Consider the following 26665-nt stretch of genomic DNA (forward strand, 5'->3'; position numbering starts at 1 on the left):
TTCTTTCTTTCTTTCTTTCTTTCTTTCTTTCTTTCTTTCTTTCTTTCTTTCTTTTTTTCTTTCCTTCTTTTTTTCTTTCTTCCTTTCTTCTTCTTTTTATTGCTTTTTTCTTTAAAATTTCACCTGGCAAAAAATAAATAAATAAATAAATGAAACTATCACTTTATAAGAATCATTTTCTAGTAATACAAATTATTTTTTACAAAAAAAATAAAATAAATAAAATTAGACTTTCTTCCCTCACTATATATCTTTATTCAGTCAGAGTATTTCCAAGAGCATTTTTGCAAATTAGAGCAGGACGAACTTTTATGTTTACAGTGCACATCTGTTGTAATGCAAAGCATATTTGGCAAGCAGTTCATCACCAAGACAGTAGCTATGATTCTAGAAGTCAAGAGGTGTCAATAGAACTAGTGGGGCTTCTGCATGTAAAAAAAAACAAACGGTATCCCATAGGCGTTAAAGTGCTGAATGCTCAGTCTGATCCCCAAGTGGGCACCTGCACTACCAATTTTTAAAGGAAATTCACTCCCTTGTAGTAAGAATTGAAAGGTCAAGTTATTTTGAAGTGATTTTTTTTTTCAAAAAACTCTTCTGTTTATTAACAGGAAAATTTATTTATTTGACAGGATTTTAAGTAATGTAGGAATACAAGAGGTAAATTAGCAGCACATATAATTTTTTTTTTAAACTTATGATCCATTTTGTATGGTCTCAAAGTTGGATGACCTCATTACTAATATTTGTTGTAAAAGTGAAACTTGTTTGCCAAACAATAAACAACTGATTGAGATTTAGAAGATATTGTTTTGATGTATGTACTATATGATTAATTACTCTTTTCATTTTTCTCGTCTTTCCTTCTGTTTTCATTATATATACTTTGCTAATCCTCTATGGCCCAAATGAGCCATGCAAAAGAAATCAAATCTGCCTAGATGGATAACCTAAGCACAAAATTACACCATTTTTGCAGACAAAGTAAACCAGAGAAATGGGATGGGCATGTTTATGTTGGATGAAATAAGATATATAACTTACTTTTAAGCAGGTTAATATGTTACTATGTGCTTATTTTAAAAACCAGCTGGAGTCACTATGCCTACTATAAAAACCAGCTTCAATCAGAGATTTAAGTATGGAATTGGAGGAGGGGGTGGGTCATGTCTTTTCCTTCCTTGTAAGTCCCATTTCGATGTTAGAAATTTAAAGTCACTCAATTGGCTAAAAAAAATGCCAGAATAATGGCAAAGTGAATATCCATTTTATAAAGATAATATATTTTTATGCTAATTTTTCTTGTCCCATATATGGAAAAAAGTCCTTTCAAAGAAATTTTCTACATCTCCAGTTACTGAAGAACCCTTATCAGCAGTGTCTAAGCATGGAGTCCCTTCTAGAGCAAAGCCAGAATGAATTTGCCAAATTAGAATTTCTCTTGTAGTATGTGATATTCTGGTGATTTCTTTTTTTCTTTTCTCCCCCAAATCTAAACATCACCCATCTATAAATTAATTTCTTAAGATGAGAAGGAGTAGTTTACAGAATAGCCAGTAATCTATATATAGTTTAAAAATATATGACAAAAAAAATTCTGTGCTGGACCAGAGTACATCATAACCTTAATATCACCTTAGAATATCTTATTTATCATTCCTTTTTGGTCACTTAACTGAAGTATTTTTTAAGTCTCCAGATTTTTTTTAAGTTGCAGGAGAACCTCAAGCTTTAATGGTAATTAGGTTTTCTCATACCACCCTATGGCAATATTAACACCTGACAGGTGGTTATCCTATCTGTTGCATAGAATACAGTTGGTAATGAAAGAACCCTTTTTTGACAAGTTTAAGGTAACTTCAGAAACACAGATGTTGGTCTGTGGATTATGAGCACTTATGTTTGTTTTACCGATTCAACAGAAATCCATATGAAAGCAGCTCTGTCAGTTAGAAGCCAGTTTCACAGAATGGGGAAACTACCTCAACTCAGCTTGCTGATGCTGCCAATTCTGATTTTCAGATATCGCTACCTCCCCACAGGTTATCTTTTATGTTTCATTACGTGGAAATTTGAAACAGGGAGCCTCCCCAGCTTTGCATAGACCAAGCTGAAGAAAACCACTTGAACACATAAATTGGCGCAGAAGGCCATTTCGTACTGTCAGTTACTACCAAGCTCTTGCATCAAGATGAAAGGATGAGATTTTTGAATTTGAATACATCATAATTGATGTGCTTTCAGAAAGACTTAAGATCCCAAAGACTTTTACAGAAAGAGATTGTTCCCCCAAGTTTTATGTGACTATAATAAAACAAAACAGTAGATAAATTAATTATGTATACATTTCAATAGAAATTTGTGTATATCTACCATGTATTCATTTAGTCCATTTTACACTAGCAAGGGTTGAATTCTTGAACTTGACTTTTTTCCCCACGTATTCCCTTGTGTAGCTACTGATAAATTAATAATTTTAGATTTTTTTCTTGTTTTTTTACCACCTTAGGTTGACTATGTTTTAATACCCTGTGCCATACATGACCTACTTATCTGCATATTTCTGATATGTTTATCTGATTTTCTATAAAGTAAATTTTCACCAAACATACTGTACATACATAGCACATTATTTGGATAGCCGCAAGTAAAAGTTATGCCAATGAAACAAACCAATTATTATTTCCTAGTAAAATAATACTTTCATAATGTTTTACTCTTGAACTTTTTTTTCGTTTTGAGGTCTATTTCCCATGCTACTTTATCAGGACACTAGCTAACAGACCTCATGTTTAGCTGAATCACAGACTGTTGGATTGTTGCACAGCCCATGTTCCTAATTGATAATATTTATGGAGAAATCTAAATTTTGTGAAGGAGAAATAGATTTGATTTCCTTTAAGTTTTTTGAGTATCCCTCTGGTTCCACACTACTAAAGTTAAAAATACTATAGTTGAATAATAAATTGCTATGCTAAAATAATCATAATGACAAAAAAGAATTTGCGTGAGAACAATTATGTTGAAATGAAAATAATCAGGAAACTGTATTAATCAAATGCAGATAATGGAAATATGTCAAACAAATTGTCAAACAAATTCACAAAGACTCTAAATTAAAAGTGTAGTTTATGACCTATATTTTTTAAATTCCCATTAACCTAAAAATGTCAACATATTAATAAAAGATCTTTAAAATTTAGTGTTTTTTTATTTTTTTTAGTATTAACTTAGTTGGTATGATGAAATGTTTCATGGTAATGCAGATAAACATATAAGACAATTAGTAATACTTATAGACTTAATTTTAGGCAATATCTTCAGCTTTTTCCCCCCACACATGTTCAGATCGATTGACTGGTTTGTTTACTTTAAAAAATGACATTAAAGACTTTAAAGATTGACTTTCTGCATTATAGAGACCAAAAGGGAGAGGAAAAATAGTTTCTGGGTTGTCTAAAGATCAACTCCAAACTAATCAATAATCATCTCCTATTAGTGAAAGAATTATTTGTTTTTAGAAATTGTTCATTAGTACTGTACCAAGGTGCTGCTGCTTGAGATGTTTTTGGAAAAAACAAAACAAAACACTATAGAACTACTGTGTCAATTCAGATTTAGAGAGAGAGATAAACAAACTGAAACCCTAATTTGATTTTGAGCAATTCTAAAAATATTGACAAGAATGTTTTTTCTTCTCTAACAAAAGTATGTGAGATAAAAGAACAATACGTACGATCTTCCTAGTATATTGTAGTACCAAGGTATTAAGATTTAATTAGTTCATGTTTAGTAATTCATGATTATAACTCACCACATAAATAATTACTATGCATTTCTAAAAATACTTTAAATATATCTTATGTTAGATTTCTGCACATTAATAAATTAGGAACATGGAAGCATAAGAATGAAGCAGCAACATTACAAAATAGCTTACGGGAGTTTTTTTGTGCAAATGAATTCCACGTGGAAAGCTTCTTTGAGATCATAAAATAGATTTGATGAATCCCAACCATAAATTCAGTTTTGTAATCAGCAAATACATCCTTTTTAAGCCATCTGAAAAATATTGATAAATATCTAAATTTTCATTTCTAATTAAAAAGTGTTGGTAGCTGCTTCTTTCCTGCTTAGGCCATCAGAGGAATCACTCCTAATTGCTAATTAACCTGATTACTTCTACTTCCCCTTTGCTTTAAAAGTGAAATCAATCTTTAACTTTCACCTATACACACACTTACATACTTTGATTCCTTTTATTTACAGCTTGCAGGGGAAATAACTGTAATTTTTTTCAATGAAACAGGTAGTTATTATGGTTTTGCATATTTTCATTTTCAATAAAGTTATTGCTATACCCTCTTTCAAAAAAATTAAAAGCCAACACGTCTTTAACATCCAGGACCTTTTAAATTATTGAAATATCTTCATTTCAACTATGTTTTGATGTTTCTTTCTCTCAGTAGTATGTCACACAAAATTTTTCTAATTTAAGTCCCATTAGAGTATTTCAAAGGTAAATGCAAACTATGATTTTTAAGAAGGCATATGAAAAGAGAACTTTGATTTGTATGAAGAAGTCAAGGAAAACTATACAAGGAAAAAAAGCCTCTATTGGGATAACCAGTTCTTTTCAATCACAGTATGAACAGAAAAAGGGCAGAACCAAGTTGGCAGACTTATGGTGAGGTAGCAGGACCTAAATTAGAGTTACCAAAAAAAAAAAAAAAATTCCAGGAAAAAATAATGAAATCGTTCAGAGTGGTAAAAATCTTAGTGTACCAAATGCTATTGATGTATTAAAGCAAAAATTGAAGTATACCATATTATAATATTATCCCGCTGATTCCACAGGAAACTCTAAACACTTTTCACACTCTTTAAATATTCCTTGTCTAGCCACACCTTGTCTCAAGGAAACATGAGTATTTTATAGATATTTCTTAAGTATAAGTATTTTTGCCTCAATTCACTTTCACTCTCTAATCTGCTTACTCTATTGTATGCCAACACAGTTAATGCTACTGGTAGCTTTGTACCTTTTAGAGCTTTATTATGAATCTTTCTAATAAACATTACATTAATATTAAATTGGAATTATGTACATTGTGCAAGATAATTCATAACCAAGCAATATTCATATTACAGGATAATTTATTGTATCTATGAATATTACATTGAGACAACAAATAATTACACAGCTGAAAATATTACTCTCAAGTCCTCTCTCTCTTCAATTATTATAGTCAATTCGTAAAATTCTGCAGACAGTTGTATGACATGTTATCAAAGTACTCCATAATCCAAATGTGTCTAAAAGTATTCCCAATGCTTCTTTCATTCTAGAATGCTAAAGGAAAGAGCTTGAAAGAAGAGGAAAGGAAAGCTGACTTCTAAGGATCTAATTTAGATTAACATTGCCATTCAGAACGAGTAATTTTGAAATGAGAATGTTCCACTCTGTGATCTAAGGTTATTAAAGATTTACAGTTAGTCCAATATTGAAGGATTTTAAATTTTAAAGAATTAAGTTTTTCTCAACGGCCCAAGACTGCAAAATTTCACACTACATTGGCAAGGAAATGTGTTTAAGTTCCCTACCTAATGTAGCTTTTTAAAGGTTAAAAATTCCCTGATTCTTCTGAAGGTAAAACTGGTAAAATGATCCTAGCTTCAAAAGGAAATGGCTTGGTTGACTTCGAAAAATGTTCGGCAAAACTCACGAATGTCATCAACTCTTTAACAGTCTGTAGAAGTCTTTGGGGATGAACTCAGGATACAGTGACTAGAACACCGTGTCTTCTTAGGCTGACCACTGCCTAGTCTTCTAGAGCATTTTTAATGCCTTGAATTTCAAGCTGTCACAATGTCTTACGTTTTGAATAACATCATGAATCAAGAAAGATGAGGAAAAAAAACACCTAAAGTTGGTTTCCATGCCTCATTTCAGTATAAAGATTTCCTTTACCATCCTAAGTAATAAGATGATATGTCTTGAAACAGCTGTAGACAATCAGAATGTGTTCATTTATAAACAAGTCTTCTTTGTATATTCCCACACTAATCTTTGCCTATGAACTACAAAATAATAACAGAGTCAGCTTGATTTCCTTTCATTTGGCTTCTGTGAATGCACTGGAAGTAGAAGGATAATCTGGGAAGTTTTTCCATACTGTTTTCCCACTTGCCAAGCATTAAATCTAATTCAAGATATATCTTTTCTAAAAATGATAGTTTATCTTTTAAAATAACTAATTAAGTTATTTCTCATTGATAGGAAAAATTTCTCTTTCTAGGAACAAGAATATAGCTATCGCAGGCTCTGGTCTCTTACCATTCTCATATATTTACACGTGGAATTAATCTTATCATATACACCTTCCAGATTTCTATCTATTGGATTTTTTTCCCTTGTACAACCTTTCCAAACCTTTTTTTTTTTTCTTAAATGCTCTGTACAATCACATGTAAAATCATGAGCTACAAACCTCAATAAAAAATATCAGTAAACAATAAGTGATGTAGTCACTTTTATTATATGGGAGTGCCAAAACTTTGGTTTGGGGACAGTTTTTCGAACTACAGGGTAATTGAAATATAGACTCCTAGTAGATTTCCTTGCTATCCCCATGCCCTCCCCCCACCCTTTATTCACACATTAAAAGTAAAATGCGAGGGCTTTTTATTTTTTTAATGTCTTCAGAGAACTGCTGCCATCCAAGGTAACCATAAGGTGATTTGCTCTTTCCAGAAGGATAGGAAGTTAGAAGGAGAACTTACCGTTTGCCCTTAAAGTTTGCCAATACTGAGATATAATCAAATGTCACCTAATCTTATTTCTCCCCATCTCGAACTGGGGGACGGTCAGCCACTGGTGGACTTCTGGTGCGAAGGAGACGATGGACTTCTGTGCTGGGACACGCCTTTCCAAAATAATTCTTTTTATATTTCCAAATGGTAAAATCATCTCACTAAACCTCACTATTACTTTTATTTTGATATTCATGCTTTGCTTCTATAAGATATGAGAATAAGTATTTTATATTTAATATATAAACTGTTAATCCTACCAGTTAAGTCATAGTCTAGAAATTAACAGTTATTTTTAAATATGGGGGGAAGAAAGGTAAAGTGAATTAAAATACAAGCCCTTTGTCATGCACTTGATACGTCTTAAAGCTAATAATTTCTCACATTCTTAGAAAGTTTCTAGCACAGTGGTAATTGCCACCATTTCATTGTAACTGATGAAAATAGAATAACATTGATTCTGTTAATTCTGAAAAACACACTAAGAAGAGACAGAAACTGAAAAAAGAATATGAACCTTCCTTTTAAGTTCTTTTGTTTAAAATTTTTATTTTTAAGTATTACATGCTATTTTTCTATAATCTAAAATTTTTAATGTAATTGTTTTACAATTATAACCTAGATACACAGTTTATGTAGTTTATAAATTACTTAAAAGTTTAAAAATAATAAATAATAATGTTTGGCTTTAAAAATTCAAATTGGAGTAATAGTTAAGATTGAGGAGTCAAAACTAATTCAAATCCCTGTGTAAAACACACTAACTCAGTGTTAAATTTTAGTCACTTATTTTATTTTTTAAAGATTTTATTTATTTGACAGAAAGAGAGAGCGAGCAAGTGCATGCGCACGCCCACAAGCAGGGGTAATGGCAGAGGGAGAGGGAGAAGCAGATCCCCCTCGCTGAGCAGGGAGCCCAGTCCAGCTTGATCCTGGTACCCTGTGATCATGACCTGAGCTGAAGGCAGACGCTCAACTGACTGAGCCACTCAGGTGCCCCAGTCATTTATTTTATTTTATTTTATTTTATTTTATTTTATTTTATTTTATTTATTATTTTTTAAAGATTTTATTTATTTATTTGACAGAGAGAGACACAGCGAGAGAGGGAACACAAGCAGGGGAAGTGGGAGAGGGAGAAGCAGGCTTCCCACCAAGCAGGGAGCCCGATGCGGGGCTTGATCCCAGGACCCTGGGACCAAGACCTGAACTGAAGGCAGATGCTTAACGACTGAGCCACCCAGGCGTCCCCCCAAGTCATTTATTTAAAAAAGAGAATATTAACTTATTTTGCTGTTTCTATGTGTTACTATGAGAGTCAGTAAAATAGTTCAGCGTTTCCCAGCCTTGGCTTCAATTAGAATCACCTAGAGCATATTTAAAAAAAAAAAGCCCATGCCTCACTCCAGACCAGTTAAATCAGAATCTCTGGGGGGGGGGGGGGGGGGGGGGGGGGGGGGGCGGTGCTGGTCTAAGTTAATTATAAAAGCCCACAGGTGATTTAATGTGCAGTTTGAGCAAAGAATTGCAGAGTTAACTGTTTAAAAAATATTGGATAAGTATTTGCATTAATCATGTTTAAATATTATACAACTTGTTTTTAAGCAGGTGATGTATGGGAGAGACCAAAATAGAAAACTTCTTTTCCTCAGATGAGTCTAGTTAATCACCTAATTATGGTTTTCCTTCCAATTTATAAAGATGGATAATATATTCAAATAAAATTCAATTAAATTATTAACCATATTTTTCATTATTTAACTCATGGAAAAAAATTCTTATTCAAAATATGTGGGTTCCTATCACCAGTCTCAGAGTCTATAAATATTATCATAGTAGAAAAAAGTCAGTTATTAATTTTACATCAGGCAAAATTCATAGACATGTATTAGGAATTGTTTACAGGGAACAAAAGCTTCTTCAAGTTTTCTCTGGACATTTGACTGTCATCAGACCATATATCTATGTGGTTTTGGGCACAGTGTCACAGCTATCTGAAAGTCTACTTCTTGTTAAAGTGAATTGCCTGTAAATCCAGAGAGTGCAGCTTTAAGTTGATGAAAGATACTCTTTTTTTAATTATTATTCAAAATGAATAATAAATAACAACTTGAGTTTCTTCATTATGACTCCCAGCTTGTGTTTAGCTTCTATAGGCTACCCAATTCACGTTGTTCTTTTTAAATTTTAATAAACAATTAATCTTGATTCCTAAAAGTTTCTCTAAACAGGAAGAGCATGGAGGACTACATGGAAGGTAAGAGAGAAACAATTCATTAGAGAGAAAAACCACCCTGCCGGGCTGTTATATCCTCTAGTCTTCTTCAATGGTTAGCTATCATACACAGAATTAATATATCTAAATTACCTATCTACTTAACACCTAACTTTCATGGGTAGAGTGATGGAGTGTCATATAAGTTTTTACTCTAGTGACAACGGATCAAATGGTAATGCCTGTTTGGAGTGATGTCTTCAATAGGTGTTATCCAAAATTAGTAAGAAAGAATTCCATGATGGATCATTTATGTCTGTTACAATTATGGAAAAGGACCACAGAGGGAAATGATTGGTCAATTCATGTGCAATGTATATGCAATCCCTGATACAGAAGTTGTAAATACAAATATCTGGTACTCATATTTTAGAAGAATCTGGAGCCCTAACTCCCTTTTTTAAAAACAGTGTTATTAATTATTGAGGCAAAGTTGACATACAATGTTATATTAGTTTCAGGTGTGCAACATAGTGATCTGACAATACATTTCTCAATGCTAATCAGGGTTAAGTGTAGTCACCATACAACACTGGTATAATATTATTGACTATATTCCCTATGCTATACTTTTCATCCCCATGACTTACTTATTTTATAACTGGAAGTTTGTACCTCTTAATCCCCTTCAACTATTTTGCCCATCTCCCACCCCCAACTCCTTTTTGATGACAGCTACTTCAGTTATGCAGTGATAGAAAATAGTTTACAACGGGAGCAGAAAAATTATTTATATCATCCATTCCACTTCTGTCACGTGTTTGCTTTGTATAACTTACTGGGCAAAGTTTAGAATGATTTTCTTTCCCATTATTTTTCACTTAGCTTATACCTAAGCTCTCCTCTGCTCTGACCAATCATCACCTCCAGCCAACCAATCCCTGACCAGTTTCCCTCAGATTCAGGCTAAATTCCATCCAATCTCATAGAAATATGGAATCTCTTTTCTCCTTTATAATTTTCCTACATAGCAACCTCATTCTCAGTCTTTCTCACATGTTTAATCTTAAACTTACTTTTATCCCCCCTTTTGTTTCTGTGTTTTGCAAAGGTCATTCACATATTAACTGATGTTTCTCTGCTCCATAAATTAGCATCTTCTCCCACTCAGCCTTGAGATTTACTCATCAGTCAGTGCTTTCCTTTGTTTCCCATCTTTCTAAGCTATTTGTTTCTTACTGTGTATGGTGTAAATTCACAGAACTGTGGATCTGAGACATCCCTTGAAATCATTTAGTTCAATCCCTTTACTTCACAGGTAAGTAAACTGAGGACCAAAGAGAGCATGGGATTCAATTGTTCGATATCATAGCTCATTCATGCTAGAGCTAATTCTTGGATCAGGATATCCTGACCAGCTCCTTTTGCTACTTTTTTTTTTTTTTCATATTTTCCTGGCTAAGTCCTCCTGTTGCAATATGTCTGCCTGGCATGTGATATAGTTTCTCTTCTATTACGGAGTATTTTTAAAAAAAGATTTATTTATTTTTTTTAGAGAGAGAGAATGACAGCTCAAACAGGGGTAGCAGCAGAGGGAAAGCGAGAGAGAATCTCAAGCAGACTCCCCACTGAGCGCAGAGCCTGACTCTGCTGGATCTTGCGACCCTGAGATCATGACCTGAGCTGAAACCAAGAGTTGGACACTCAACCAACTGAGCCACCCAGGCGCCCCTCTTACTAGAGTATTTTTAAAGATCCATTGGTTTTAACTAAAGAACCGTAATTCAAATTTACTTAAGCTAAACAAATAAAAATATAAAATACCTTTAATGCGATTTACTGACTCACCTAATCAGGGAGGGAAAAGGTGAGGCCAGGGCTAATTGGACAGTGACACTGAACACTATTGGATAGGACAATGAACACAAAGACTTTCCCTGTTTCTTATTTTTCTGTTTTTCCTTGTTTTCTTTATGTGCCAGCTTGATTTTTTTTCCTAGGGAGAGTCAGTATTTTATGGTGGTTGAGTGCCCAGACTTTGAATATAGACTGCCTGGGTTGAAAACGTCCTTCCCCCACATCCTAGTCTTGTGCTTTGGAGCAGGTTCCTTTCTGTATCTCAATTCTCTCCTCTGTAAAATACGGAGTAATAAAATCTACCGAATAGGGTTATTGGAATAATAGAGTTAAAATCATAAGTTACTAGAGTGTTTAGAACAGTGTCTGACATATAATAAATGCTTAAGAATCGTCCCCTATTCTTATTGTAATAACAGGCCAGTCTCTTGTTATAGACAGAGTCATGTTTGGTAGCAGCTTTGGACTTTCAATCAAATAGCTCCATGGAAATATAAAACAGCTCTAGTTAGAAAAATCCAGGGGCGCCTGGGTGCCTCAGCCATTGTCTGCCTTCAGCTCAGGTCATGATCCCAGGGTCTTGGGATCGAGCCCCGCATCGGGCTCCCTGCTCCACGGGAAGCCTGCTTCTCCCTCTCCCATTCCCCCTGCTTGTGTTCCCTCTCTCGCTGTGTCTCTCTCTGTCAAATGGGGAATAAATAAAATCTTTTTTTCTTTTTAAAAGAAAAATCCAAGGAAGGATTCAGATTCACCATGATTGGTTCTTATTTCTTACTCTGGATCTGTTTGTGCCCAGGGGATTGAGTACCATGATTTGCACAGCCTAAGTTGCTGTTTATATCTCCAACTAGGGCAGCAAAGTCTGACCAGAAGCTGATGTGAGGGGGAAGCTGGACAAACACATCTGTGTTAGTATCAGTTCTTACAATGCTACAGCTTGCCCAGTCCATCTGAGACATGAGCCTTGTAAACTTCTTCGCACTTTCATATCTAAATCATGCTACATATCCAACTGACCTCCATTTATCTTTACTCAGTTCCATTTCTATCTCACTAGTGTCACGCTAATCAAAAGCAACTCTTAATCTCACTATTCAGTCATGTTTACAAAGCTGCCCGTTTCTATTGGTTACAATTAATTTCTATCTTCTCCTTAATAAGATTTAATTATAAATATCTGAAAGGCAGAACTGAATATTTAGTCTTTCTATGGAAAGACTATCAAGGTCCTGGATTTACTCTGTAAGTTTGAAAATTTCAAGTAGAGAAATACTACTTTTTCTAAACACTCATGTGTCCTTGAAAAGCTAATTAAATTGGTTTTGATGAAAACTCTTCCTGAAAAAAGGGTAGAAATGAAAATGCTATTAGGTTTAATCCAGGATTAGCAAGAGATAGCCAGAAAAGCTGTTATTCTCACCAAGCCTGAAGGCTTAGAGCTGAGGGGTACACCCCACCACAATATATACATCTAAATAAAAGAACAGTTCCTTTAAAAGAGTGCTGCCACCAGTTAGAAACTGTCTTTCAGATAAAGTTGTGGGGATTTTTTCCAAAGGTACACCTTGTACCCAAGCATTTTTTTGACTATGGATTGTTGATCTTATTTTCCAACACACAAAATTATTAGAAGGAAAAAAAGAAGCAAAAAAAATTCACATATATATATATATATATATATATATATACATATATGTATATATATGCAATTCTAGCAAACAAAAACAAATCTTAGTATTTCATCTCCCCAATTTCACAAAAATTTGAGGAGGAATATGTATGCAACATATTCTGGGATCCTCCACATTCTTGAGTCAAGGAGAAGATCCAAATCTCATATAATGCCATAGGGTTTTCAGCTCTACCCAATGAATATCAGAAGTGAAAAACAATTACAGTTCTGCCTCTTTTGCTCAATGAGCCATATGTATGTAGAGTTGTGCATTATTTATTAGTATCTTCGGTTTTATTCTAAGTGGAAGTAGTTAAGATTTTTGTGAATAAACAAAGTAGAAGTGCTACTAAATTTCGATTTTCCTTTTGAAGCATTTCTAGCATTTCCACAGACAAAAATAAAACCTAATTGAGTGGTCTCATTAAAAACATAGCTTGAAGTGTTCCAAATCTGAGACTCAGAGACTTGGACATACATCAGAAGAAATTACTTATTATTTCCAGTAGATTTAATTTAAAACAAGCTACAGGGGAGACCATCATAAGGAAATGATACAAATCTTTAATTAGAATAATTAAAGACTAATTGTGATTTAATTACAGATACAATTAAATTTTGCCAAGTTTAAATACAAAATTCAGTTGAATGGTAATGCTTTGTTGAAGGTTTGCTAGATTTTAAAGCCTAGATTTTGGAATTGTGGAACTCGATTGTTAAAAAAGGGCTATTCCTTTGTCTATGTGTATAGGCTTTATGTTAGAGCAGTTGCATAATTTAAGGACACTAAAGTTTTTTTTTTTTTTAAGATTTTATTTATTTATTTGACAGAGAGAGACATAGTGAGAGAGGGAACACAAGCAGGGTGGAGCGGGAGAGGGAGAAGCAGACTTCCTGCTGAGCAGGGAGCCTGATGTGGGACTCAATTCCAGGACCCTGAGATCATGACCTGAGCCGAAGGCAGACACTTAACGAATGAGCCACCCAGGCGCCCAAGGACACTAAAGTTTTTAAGGTGATTGGATGATCCACCATTTCTCGTCATCCTACATAAATGCTAACAACATACAAAATACAACATATACTTTCACTCTTCTTAGAGAAATATCAATTTCAAGAACAAACCAAAATACAGAGGATTAAATTACATTTGGGGCTTATATAGTCTCATGTCCAAAGTGTTTGAAAATGCTTTTAAGAGAAGGGAGCACTTAAAAGGATTATAACTCTCAAAAGACTATTGTAACTAAACATGTTGTGCTACAAATAAATCCTGATGTGATTGTTCCAGAAAATAGGTGCTGTAAAGACCATCCTTTAGAGGGAAAATATAAGCTGTCTATGCAAATAATAAAACCTTTTTGATTAAATGAGCCGAAGCTCTGATGGCTGCAGAGTTTTAGTATGCTATTCTGCAATTATGTCCCTATTGAGATTTAATTATCCCATTAGATATTTATTTACTACTACATATTAAGTTACAGTATACCATGAGAGTCGGCGGACTAATAAATACATAACTTCTGCTACATAGAAACAGCTTAGCCAAATAATTATTTCCAATTATTTCACAAACATTTAACATTATGTCCAGAACAATGTCTTGCCCGTAGCAGGCATCCAGTGAGTGTTTTGTTTTTTGTTTTTCTAAATGAGGGGATGGATGATTTGACCTGCATTTAATTCGGCTGCAATTATCTGATCTCCTTTGTAATACACCTTTTAGCAATCCACTTAGAACTTTAACTTGAACCCCAAACTACATTAAGCAGGTTTGAGGAAGAAAGGTAACATAGAAAAATGGAAGAATGTGGAGGGTTGCTAGCAAGTAACAGGTTTGTTTTTTTGTTTTGTTTTGTTTTTTTTAACACATCCTGCTAGGGTTATTTTCTCTGCTAAAATCTACCATAGCTTGGCAAGAATGTTTACTGTGTTGAAAACTGAGACACAAAGGTCTAGAGATAAAACCTTTGGATAACTACTTCCATTTTGTAGTTCTTCAGAAGAAAAGAAAAAAAAAAACGATGTACTGATGTCAAAGGTTAGTGGTTCCCCAGTTAACTGATGTTTATATTATACCTCTTATTTAAAGAGTTTAGAAGAAGTTATCGAGCCTCAAAATGATCTCCATCATGATGACATTTCCACAGCAATGAAGCATAAGGATGTTACTCCATGACTTAGGTCAATGTTTCCCACGCTACTCTGATAAACTTCTCTTTTGAGACATTGTGTGTGTGTGTCTGGAGGGGGAGGTGGGTGTGGGTAGGGGGCTCTCTGTGGGCCAAGTAAATTCAGGAAGACTAGATTGAACAAATTTAAACATGTTTCTTAACCGCAAAATTCACAAAAGCCTTAATATACTAACCTTCATTGTGATCTCCTCCAAGAAAACATAAACTGAATATTTATTAAGAGGATAAATGATAGGATATAAAAGAAGGAAATCAAATTAGAACATATATTAGACATCCATTACTAAGTCCATGATCCAACGATTTCTAAACTTAGTTCTCGATCAGCAGGATTTCAATCATGCTCTATTTTATAAGTCAGATGTTGGAGACAGAACACACTCACTTTTTGGTGAACAAAGAATTGCACGCTACCTACCCAGTCATCATCATCCTTCATGGAGAGGCAGGATGGATATTTGCAGAGGATGCACAGAGTTGTTACTGTTACTGGAACACAGCCACGCCCCTTCCTTTTGTGGCATCCATGGCTGTTTTTGAGTTACAAGAGGGAGTTGAATAGAGCAGAAAGACCTGAGGGCTGACAAGCCTAGCATATTTAGTATCTAGCCCTTAAAAAGAAAAAGGTTGGCGGCCTCTGCCTTCGTGGTTAGGGGTACACACTTTGGACCAGAAAGCCAAGCTTCAAATCTTGGCTCACATCTGACTGTAAGTAAGTTACTTAATTCCTCTGTGCCTCAGTTTCCACATCTGCAAACATGAATAATAATTTTATCTACTTCATAGGGTTGTTATGAAAACTAGATAAGTTAATCTATGAAAAGCGCTGAGAACCCATGATACATGTTTGTGCCTGACACGCACGCAATGTATATAATTAAACTACTGTGACTATTACTCATACGCCCTGATATTCTAGTAAAGTTGCAATGTGCCCCGCTAAAAGTCTCTGTTACCCATGCTTTCTTATAGCTAGAGGCCATCAATGAGATATAGGTAGAACTCAGTGATACTGCTTCTAGGAAGTTTCTTTAAAGGGGGTTGTCTCAGCTGGGCAGTGTGTTCCTTACTCTTCTTTCCTTACTTCTTCCTTCTTGTTGGAATATAATTATAATGGTTAGAACTCTAGCAGCCACCTTGGACCATTGGGTCACCTTGAAAAAGAAAGCAAAACATTAAAAATGGCGAAGCAGAGAGGCTGACGGAGCATAGGTCCCTGATCTTATGGGCTTCTATATGACCCCGAATTGCCTACCTTCAGACCTATGTTCTTAACCTGAGCAAAAATAACTCTTGTTTTAGGCATTCTTTTTTTTTTTTTTTAAAGATTTTATTTATTTATTTGAGACAGAGAGAATGAGAGAGAGCACATGAGAGGGGGGAGGGTCAGAGGGAGAAGCAGACTCCCTGCCGAGCAGGGAGCCTGATGGGGGACTCGATCCAGGGACTCCAGGATAATGACCTGAGCCGAAGGCAGTCACTTAACCAACTGAGCCACCCAGGCGCCCTTGTTTTAGGCATTCTTATTTAGACTTCTCTGTACCTGCAGCCAGCCATAATTCCAAATTGATAGACCAGTAAGTCAATTAAAATTATTTTCTTTTTTTGACCCAAGTGGAAAGAGGTAATGATAATGCTATTTTTAAAAGGCAAAAGCGGGCAGAATAATAAAATTAGCTGAGGGTTTTTTTGGCATTTTGGTCCTTGCCTGTCCAAGAAATATTTGGAAATAATGCGGGGTGCTTCTTTTTATTTATTTATTTATTTATTTATTTATTTATTTATTTATTTTAAAGATTTTATTTATTTATTTGACAGAGAGAGACACGGCGAGAGAGGGAACACAAGCAGGGGGAGTGGGAGAGGGAGAAGCAGGCCCCCCGCAGAGCAGGGAGCCCGATGCGGGGCTCGATCCCAGGACCCTGGGATCATGACCTGAGCTGAAGGCAGACGCTTAATGACTGAGCCACCCAGACGCCCCCGGGGTGCTTCTGAAGATGATGATGGAGAGGGCGGCAGACACCCTGGGCACAAGGCAGTCATTCCATTGTCTTTTAGACATAAAAGTGACAGGGCTTTACATTTCAACATTAAACTGCAGCATTGCATCAAGGTCTCATCGTAGACTGCCGAAGACAGGACAATTCCATTTAATTCTAAACTCTTCATGGATTATGTATTATTGTGGGGGAAATCTCAGCTATCATTTCACTCCTGCACAGCATGATTTCTCATTACTGGCCCACAGTTATCAGGAGAGTTTCCTCTCAAGGTTGTAATCATTATGAAAATGGCAATGAAGTAGTTAGTCACAAGATACAAGTGTGCTTCAGTTAAAACCTGATGGCAACACAAATCTTTCTTTTCTTTCTTGAATCCTGTAGAAAATCTGTCTATACCGAACACTTAACTACTCAGTTAGAAACCAGCCCTAGATAAGGCTTAGCAAGGGCCATTATGGCAAACACACTATGAGGAGGCATTTAACAAATGCTGTAGTATCCTATTAGGGGGTGGATGGCCACATATGTAATTTCACTTTTCTCTTGATAAGGCCATGTCATTTTGCCGTAAGACTTTAGTAAGACGTAGCTCTCTGTTCCAGTAACACATGACACATGATATATCACTAATAAATGATAAACACTTACCTTATTGGTAAAATCACTCGGTAAAACGTTGCTCAGAGAGACAATTTTGGATGTATCTACATTCTCCATTTTTTGTCCACATGCACGTACCGCTGTTACTTAGAATTAAAAGGAGCAAACGGAGAGTATAATTAGATGTCATGGCAGGTGAAACTAGTTTCAGCAAGTGGTTACAAGGAAAAAGTAGTGATGATTGGTGGGTAAACACATAAGTATTTAAAAATGACTCAAGGTTTGATTTGATTGGTTCTTAAAGAGAGGACTGCCAGTTGGCAGGCAGGCTAATGCTTTCCTTTTCTGGAAATGGTCAGACTTCCAAATTATATGAAGACAACTGCAGATGTCTTTTTTATAAACATTTTCATATGGAAACAATACAAACTCATAAATCACCACAAAATGACTACATAAGCAAAATCCCCAAAGCTGGTGTTGCAAAAACACGAAAAACATCTGATGGCCTCTCCCATCTCACTCAGCATCCAAAAGTAAGTCCTTGCTAAGACCTACAAGGCCCCACATAGTGAACTCCAGGCAGTGCCCTCTGCGTCCAGCTACTACTACTTTTCCCTCACCCCGTTCTCTCGGCCACACTTCTCTGTGTTTGTCCTCAAAGACAGAAGGTGTGCTCCTGCCGATGGACCTTGCAATAGCTGTTGCAGTGCTCCTTCCCCCACGAATCCCCATAGTCACTTCACACACTTCCTCAGTGAGGCTTGTGCTAGCCAGCGCATTTACAAGTCCAGCAGTCTCCCCCTCCTGCTCTCTTAGTTTTTCTTATCCCATAATATTTTCTCTTATTTATCTGGCATCTGCTCTGTCTCTCCAGGTTCTATTTTTCAACAGGATGATGATTGATGTGTGTGTTCGTCATTATTCCCAGGACCTGGAAGAGCACGTGACACAGAGCAGACAAAAAATAAATATATGTTGAATGAATGAGTGCATGAATGGAGAAGCAATAATACAAATTTTAAAAATAGTATTTTATAAAATTTGGCATCAAATCGGTACGTATTCTAAAAACTTTCTGGGGATATGCCAATGTGTGTATATTCATAGACATGTATACGTATGTTTTCATATATATATACACACACACACATACATGCACATTTTACATAATTATATATTTTTCACTGACTCACATTTATATATACAGATTTAATATGTTACTTATGAGAAATAGTTTTCTGCAAATAGCTTTTTTTAACATAAGTAGTCCATAGACAGCTTCCTATGCAATATATATATGTTTCATTTTTTATACCAGTAGGCTTTTCAACCAGGTTCAACTTCCAATTTAAGTTAATTCTAGCTTTCTGGTGTCCTTTCTACCTATATTCTTTATACTTATGTTAGCATATCTGTAGATAAACGTCTAGAAGTAGAATTGCCAAGTCAGAAGTGTATGCATTTTTAACTTATTATGGAACATTTTTAACATATACCAAAATAGATAAATATAAACCCCCCATATACTTACCATCCACCTTCAAACATTATTAAAAATGGTCCAGTATTGTTTCATTTATAGCTATCCATCTCCTCCCTCCCTATTTCATTTTGAAGGGAGTCATCTTTATGATTTGCATTCCTTTTTATGGAACAAATCATGTCCTTTCATCCATACATATTTCAATATGTATTTCTAAGAGGTCATGACTGTTTTAACTTAAACATAACTGGGATACCATTTGCACTCCTTAAAATTAAAAGTAATTCTTTTAAAATCCTAAAATATCTAGTCAGTATTTACATTTTCAATTGCCATTTGTTTTGTAGTTTGGATCAGGAACCAGATATAGTTTGCTCACTGAGACTGATTAGATCTCTTAAGTTTGTTTTTTTTTCCTTGCCTTGTGTGTGTGTGTGTGTGTGTGTGTGTGTGTGTGTTAAAGAAACCATGTTCTTTGCTTTGTGGAGTTTACAACAATCTGGATTTTGTTTGATGTGTCCCGGGGTGTCTTTGCCAAATTCCTCCATTCTCTGCATATTTTCTATAAATAGTTGAATCCCGAAGCTTCAGTAGATTCAGGCAAAATGGTTTTGGCAAGACTATTTCATGGGTGATTTTTTTTTCCATCAGAAAGCAAATAATGTCTGGTCATCTCTCTTTATAGGATATTAGTAGCCACTAATAATCACATCAATACTTATATCAATATATTTCCAGTGATTTTCATTGCCTGAGGCTAATTTCTCAGTGAATTTCTCAAGAAAGATTCATTTTATTTATTTTTTTAAGATTTTATTTATTTGAGAGGGAGAGAGACAGAGCGAGAGAGAGAGAGAGCGAGCATTGGTGGGGGTGGGGAGCAGAAGGGCAGAGGGAGAAGCAGGCTTCTTGACGAGCAGAGAGCCCAACCTGGGGCTCAATCCCAGGACTCAGGGATCATGACCTGAGGTGAAGGCTGATGCTTAACCAACTGAGCCACCCAGGTGCCCCAAAAACAGTATTTGCTGAGTTCATAGATGTTCAAAAAAGTTTTTAAAAAGTTTATGACAAAAGTCACAAATTCTTGAAAGAGTTTGGCTGAAAAAGTCATTGACTCACATTTGCTTTTTGAGCGTGTAAAATATAATAAATATGTTATTCTTGTGTGTTTTGGCATAAAATGCTGCTATTGAAAATCTGATGACATTCTAATTTTCTATTCCTCATAAATAATTTGGTATTTTTTACTTAATGTTCACAGAACTTTTTTCTCTTTTTCTTCAAATATCTGTAACATTATTAAAATATGTCCTCAATGTTGGCAATTTTGGGTCAAGTTTTCCAATATGCATACCTTTCTAATATTGTTTTCATTTAATGATGGTTTTCCTGAATTATAATTTTTAATACTTTTTCTGTTTCTTGGCATTGATTTTCTTGTTTGGAGACATCTATTATACATATATTGGAGTTAATTTTCCCTCTGTTTCATCTTATTGGTTTCTTCTTCAGGGATTATGGTTAAAGATATATTGGAGCTTATTTTCCCATTTTTTAAATGTCTTCCCCTCAAAATTTCTTATTGCCTTCCACACTTTTTTTATTTTTACAATTTTCCTTTTTCTTTGTATTTCTTTTAAGATTATCTGAGTTTAGTAGCTCACCTGTTTTTTATAGTTATTTTTATTACTGAATTTATTTTTTCTTTTATTTGTAATTTTTTTAGTTCAGTCACCTTGTTTGAACTTTTAAAATTCTCATCTATATTATTCTTTTATAACTTCTTTTATCTTATTATTTCCTTAATTCATTTGAAATTTTTAGTTAATAATTCTCATCTATTTTGACCATTTCTCACCTGGTTTCATATCTGTAGGAGGTTTTCTGCTCCACATTCTTTTGTTACTTCCAAAAACTTTGTAATGGGTTTCAAACCAATCACTTTCTATAGCCTGTTTCCTATGTGAAATTTTAGCTTTCCTGAACTGTTAGAAGGGAGAGGTGGGTCAGAGCATCTTTTCTTTTTTTTCTAACATTTTTTTTAGAAAAAGATTTATTTATGTATTTTAGAGAGAGCAAGGGGAAGGGCAGAGGGAGTGGGAGAGAGAGAATCTTCAAGCAGACTCCCTGCTGAGTGCAGAGCTAGATGTGGGGCTTGGTCCTAGAACCTAGATCATGACCTGAGCTGAAATCAAGAGTCAGCTGCTTAACCAACTGAGCCACCCAGGCACCCCCACCCAATATCTTTTCTAGCTTCATAGTTCTAGGTCAGCTTCTTGTTTTAGTGAAGTGATAAAATATATGATTTTAGGGCGCCTGGGTGGCTCAGTCGTTAAGCGGCTACCTTCGGCTCAGGTCATGATCCCAGAGTCCTGGGATCGAGTCCCACATCGGGCTCCCTGCTCAGCGGGAAGCCTGCTTCTCCCTCTCCCACTCCCACTGCTTGTGTTCCTGCTCTCGCTGTCTCTGTCAAATAAATAAATAAAATCTTTAAAAAATATATATATATATGATTTTATACTTTCTGAATTCTCCTGGTCAGGTCCTTATCTGGACCTTCTTCTTCTGCCTAAATTATCTCTGTCTTGCTCACCTTGGATCCTATTCCCAATAATTTCTTCTCATTGTGGAACTTTGTCCAGGATGGAAGTTTTCACTGGTTAGTTTTGAGTGCTCACAGAAACCAGACTGTTCCATCCTATGAGACCTTACTGTGAAACTCATGTACCAGGAATTAGGTTGTGCAAAAAACTTGTCTATGTTCAACTGCTTGACTTCTGGTGAGACTGTGTTGGAATTTTGGGGTTCTTTCAGGTCATTCGGAGGCTCATTTTCTTCATTCCGATCCCTCCTATAGATGCTATACAATGCAATTTTATGGCTGTTGTTGGTTTATCTCCATCTGCTTGTATTTTGGAGCCCATGGAGATACTTTGTCATCATTTTTACTATAGTTGCCTATAGTAAAAGGTCTTGTGAGGTCTTGGGTTTGCCATCTTACTTTTTATGATTGGATTTTGGAAAATCCATCATTATGCCACCACAACCATCTTTTTAGTATTTTCTAGAATAGTGGGTATGTAGATTTTTAATTTCTATAGACAGTGGCAAATTTCCCTTAATAAAGTCTACTTCATGTTTCCTTACATACAGTTTATGAGAGTTCATTTTCTGAAAACATGGCTAACATTAGATGTCATCATTAGTTTTGGTATTTGGCAGTCTAACAATGAACAGTTGTACAACACTGTTTTATGTTGCCTTTCATGAATGAACTTGAGAAGGGAGAGGTGATTTGAGCACTTTCCATGGTTGTACTAGGCAAATCATGTATGTTTTCCTGTGAAATAATGCTTTCTATCCTTTGAACATCTTCCTAACAGGTTGTTTGTATTCATTATTTTAACATATTAAGAAATTAGGTTACTTTTTTCTGTTAACATCCATTTAAAATTATTATCTTTACAATATATTTTAATATGTATAAGGACTATGTCTCTCTTGACACATTTTCTTAATTTTTTTTCCTTCTTCCAGATTAAATGTAGGCGTAATTTTCACTTTCAAAGGAAATAACTGACTTGCCTGAGGTCATATAATGGGGTGGGCAGAGGCAGCATTTGGAATAAAATCTGCTGGCTCCAAAATTTATATTCTATTTACATAGTTCTTTTTAAAAAATCCAGTTGTGGGCGCCTGGGTGGCTCAGTTGGTTAAGCGACTGCCTTCGGCTCAGGTCATGGTCCCAGAGTCCCGGGATCAAGTCCCACATCGGGCTCCCGGCTCAGCGGGGAGCCTGCTTCTCCCTCTGACCCTCTCCCCTCTCATGCTGTTTCTCTCTCTCTCTCTCTCAAATAAATAAATAAATAAAATCTTTAAAAAAATAAAAAAATAAAATAAAATAAAAAATCCAGTTGTTTTCATTCAACAAGAAAAACCAATGTGCGCTGTGCCCTATGTGCCGGATTCTGTGCTAACTGCTAGCTAACGAATTACTTTGTTTCTGGACTTGAGAGCTTACTGCCTAATATCCTACGGTTATCCTTTTTTATTGCCAATTTTACTCCAGAAAATCATATATAAATCTTTAAGAAGCCTTTTAAACCCATAGAAGTAGTCATTTTTAATATCATAAATACATCAGTTGGGCACAGAGACAGTTTCTGAAATAATTTTTGTTTGGATTCATTTTTATGGGAGAAGAATACTTAAAAAGGAGTAGAAATAAGGTTTATATTTTTAAAAAACAGCGTAGGTATAATCTCTTTTACAAAACAGTTGCTTTTGGAATTTATACACAAAACTCCTAACTCATGTTCCCCAATTCCCTTTTAAAGATTATTTAATTTACTGGAACACATGGCTCAGGTTTCAAGTCCTTCCTCCTTTGGTTAGTTATTTATAGCTGCATAAAATACTACCCTGAAATTTAGTGGCTTAAAACAACAATATTTATTATCTCGCAGTTTCAGTCCATCAGCTATCCAAGTGAGGCCAGGCTAGGTGTTTTTTTTCAAGTTGCAATCAATCAAGATGTCAGCCAAGACCACAGTCATTGTAAGGTTCAACTGAGTAAGGTTCCATTTCCAAGTTTTCTCACCAAGTTGTTGCTCAGTTTTTCACTGGCTGTTGATCAGAGGCTGGGCCCTCAATTCCTTGCCACTTGGACCTCTCTCTAGCTCAATTCACAACATGGCAGCTTGCTTCATGAGAGCAAACAAGCAAGAAGACATGTAAAATGTGTGCTAGCAATGGTGGTCAGATTTTAATCCAGTCTTGGTAGTACCATTCCCTTTGCTGGATTCAGTTCATTAGAAGCACAGATCACTAGGTTCATCCCACACATGAGTAGAGGGGATCATAAAAGGACATGAATAACAGGAGGCAGGAATCATTATAGATCATCTGAGAAGTCTGCCTACAACTCTCTGTAATGATTCTGCAACCTTGGCTCATCTAGATAATACAGAGTCATAGATGAGAAGAAACATTTGTAAATCCTTATCAATAAAATCAAATCTAGATATGCATGGAATAAAATTCTGCCAACATTTTCTTTTTACTATTTTTAGTAATATTTTTGTTATTACTGATAATAGCTAACAATTACTAAATACCGTATGGCTGATGCCAGACTAAATATTGTCCACGTTTTAGCTCAGTATTCACATAAGGTTACTAGCAGAATCTTAAGAGTGAGGTGACTCTATTTTTCTTGTGTTATATTTGAGAATCTAAGTAACTTGCCCCACGTCATGCAACTACAGTAAAAACCAGCTGGCCTGTCTCCAGCTCCGTGACTGCCACCACTACATTGTGAGCAAAACATTTTGACTTTTTTTGAAGTCTCTGTTTCAATCTTGTGAACTGGATGCTATTTCATTGCTAGTGACTAATGTTGAGATCAAAATTATCTTCTAGGTAAGACCTTTTGGTGCCTAAAAAAATAAAAAGCCATAGCATCACGCAGCGAGGCTTTGCTGCACAGGAATTTTATAAGCCTGCAGCAGCTATTACCCTGAACTGTGAAAAAACACGAACAGATACAAGCCATTTGCACATAATTGTACTGACATTCCTACTTTATTACTTTTAATAGAACCGAATTTGTGGTGCTCATGCCAGGGTACATGAGCACTACCTTCAGGAGGAAGACTTGTCAGATGTCCTTACTCTCAGTTGAATGAAATGATTTTGGCAGGAGGTCACTTTGCAGCATGAAGGACATATTCACTTCACAAGGGACCAGGCTTAATTAAAATAAAATAATTTTTAAAATGGTTTCAGGTGATCTTGTGCATGCAGCCTAGCTACAGGTAAAAGAGATTAGATGATAGAAAGTAGTTACATAATGGAGTCTCTGTGCAACTTTGGTACTAATCCAATTTCTATCAAGCATCTCCTATATAACCCAGTCTTTTAAACTCTGAGGAAGAATAAAACCTGCCACAAGTAGATCTGTTGTCATAGGTTACATTTGCATTCAGTGAATAAGGAGAGGAAGAAAACTTTAAACTCTTTTATTGGAAACAGATTTATTTACCTAATAAAACCAAACAGTTTAAGGCGCCTGGGTGGCTCAATCAGTTAAGCGTCTGCCTTTGGCTCAGGTCTTGGTCTCAGGGTCCTGGGATCGAGCCCCACATCGGGCTCCCTGCTCAGCGGGAAGCCTGCTTCTCCCTCTCCCACTCCCCCTGCTTGTGTTCCCTCTCTTGCTATGTCTCTCTCTGTCAAATAAATAAATAAAATCTTAAAAAAATAATAAATAAAATAAATGACTGGGGCACCTGGGTGGCTCAGTCGGTTGAGCGTCTGCCTTTGGCTCAGGTCATGATCCCAGGGTCCCGGGATCAAGCTGGATTGGGCTCACTGCTCAGCGTGGGGGGATCTGCTTCTCCCTCTCCCTCTGCCATTCCCCCTTCTTATGGGCATGCGCATATGCTTGCTCTCTTTCTCTCTTTCTGTCAAATAAATAAAATCTTTAAAAAATAAAATAAAATAAGTGACCTAAATTTTACACTGAATTAGTGTGTTTTACACAGGGATTTGAATTAGTTTTGACTCCTTAATCTTAGTCCTGGGATCGAGTCCTACCATGGGCTCCCTGCTCAGTGGGGGGTCTACTTCTCCCTCTGCCCCTCCCCCTGCTCTCATGCTCTCTCTCTCTCACTCTCTCTCTCTCAAATAAATCAAAAAAACTGAAATCTTAAAAAAAAAACTAAACATTTTAACGTAGTACTCAGGTTTCTTTGCCTATCCAAGTGAACTTCCTGACTGCAAAACCAGTCCATTTTCTGTACCGTGACTCTTCAATTAGTCATTCAAGTCACTTTATTAAGTGGACATCTTTTGAAAATAGGTTGTGTATCACTGCTCTTCCCTCACTCTTTCAACTACTGATTGCATATGCTCCCCCTGATGGATGGCAATAGAATGGCCATGGAAAATGGGGGGTTCGGTGGAGGGGAAAAATACTTTAGGTGTAGAGAGATATGTTTACAGGATTTATAGAGTCACTTTCCTGAATATTTAATTCTTGTTTGACAGATCGGTGTAGGGATGCCTTCCAGAAGTCCTCTGAGTGTGCTGACTTACCTGGCATCAGGGCACAGAACTTCTGCCCCTAAAGCTGAGCTGCCATGTGAACCTTTCCTACAGTACCTGGCACCACAAATGTGTGTGAAGTGGACGAGAAAGGAATTTTGAAAAGTATGAATGCGGGAATGTGTCTGTGGAAAATTCTTCCAAAGAGGTTTAAAATTGTCAGCAGAGGATTTGATTCTTCTACTTTTTTGTCATCGTTGTTGTTCTTCTTGATGCTTAGTCAGAATAGAAGCTCTCTCTTGTCAGGTAAATACTCCGTAATTCACAAGTACAATTATAAATATTACACAGTAGAATCTATTAGACCTCCTGTGTTTTGTAGGGCACAAACCCAGGCATGCTACAAAGAAGTACATAATTATGTTCAGTCTCATGTTTTGTACTTCTCAACATAAGGGAGCACATCTTAGAATATCTGACCTATCTTGTCCTGTAAGTTCCAAATGGCATGGTTTATATTAAAAAAAAAAAAAAAAAAAAAGATTTCCTGCTAATGTGACCCACAATACTAACATCGATAAGTATACCATACAATGAGTCTATCAACAATAATTTGGTTAATGAATACACAATTCTTTAATTTACTTCTCTGCACAAGGAAATTTTAGATACCCTGAAATGTCATAGCTCACATATGAACCAAACTTAGAGGTTTTCCTAATTTTGATAGAAATCCTTAATAAATTGACATATTACAATAATAAGTCATAAATCTGAAAT

General features: G+C 35.7%; 1 protein-coding gene across 1 annotated transcript in view; it reads left to right on the forward strand.

Moving 5' to 3' along the window:
* ADGRL3 (adhesion G protein-coupled receptor L3) overlaps positions 1–26069 on the forward strand; it is an 829014-nt gene extending 802945 nt beyond the window's left edge. Inside the window, exon 26 of the mRNA XM_032400473.1 lies at positions 25889–26069. Within this exon, the coding sequence (XP_032256364.1) occupies positions 25889–25968 (80 nt within the window). The 3' untranslated portion in view covers positions 25969–26069. The remainder of the gene's footprint in view (positions 1–25888) is intronic.
* Positions 26070–26665: the final 596 nt, after the last annotated feature.

This window comes from Phoca vitulina, unplaced genomic scaffold (assembly GCF_004348235.1).
Source record: "Phoca vitulina isolate PV1807 unplaced genomic scaffold, GSC_HSeal_1.0 scaffold3, whole genome shotgun sequence".
NCBI lineage: Eukaryota > Metazoa > Chordata > Mammalia > Carnivora > Phocidae > Phoca > Phoca vitulina.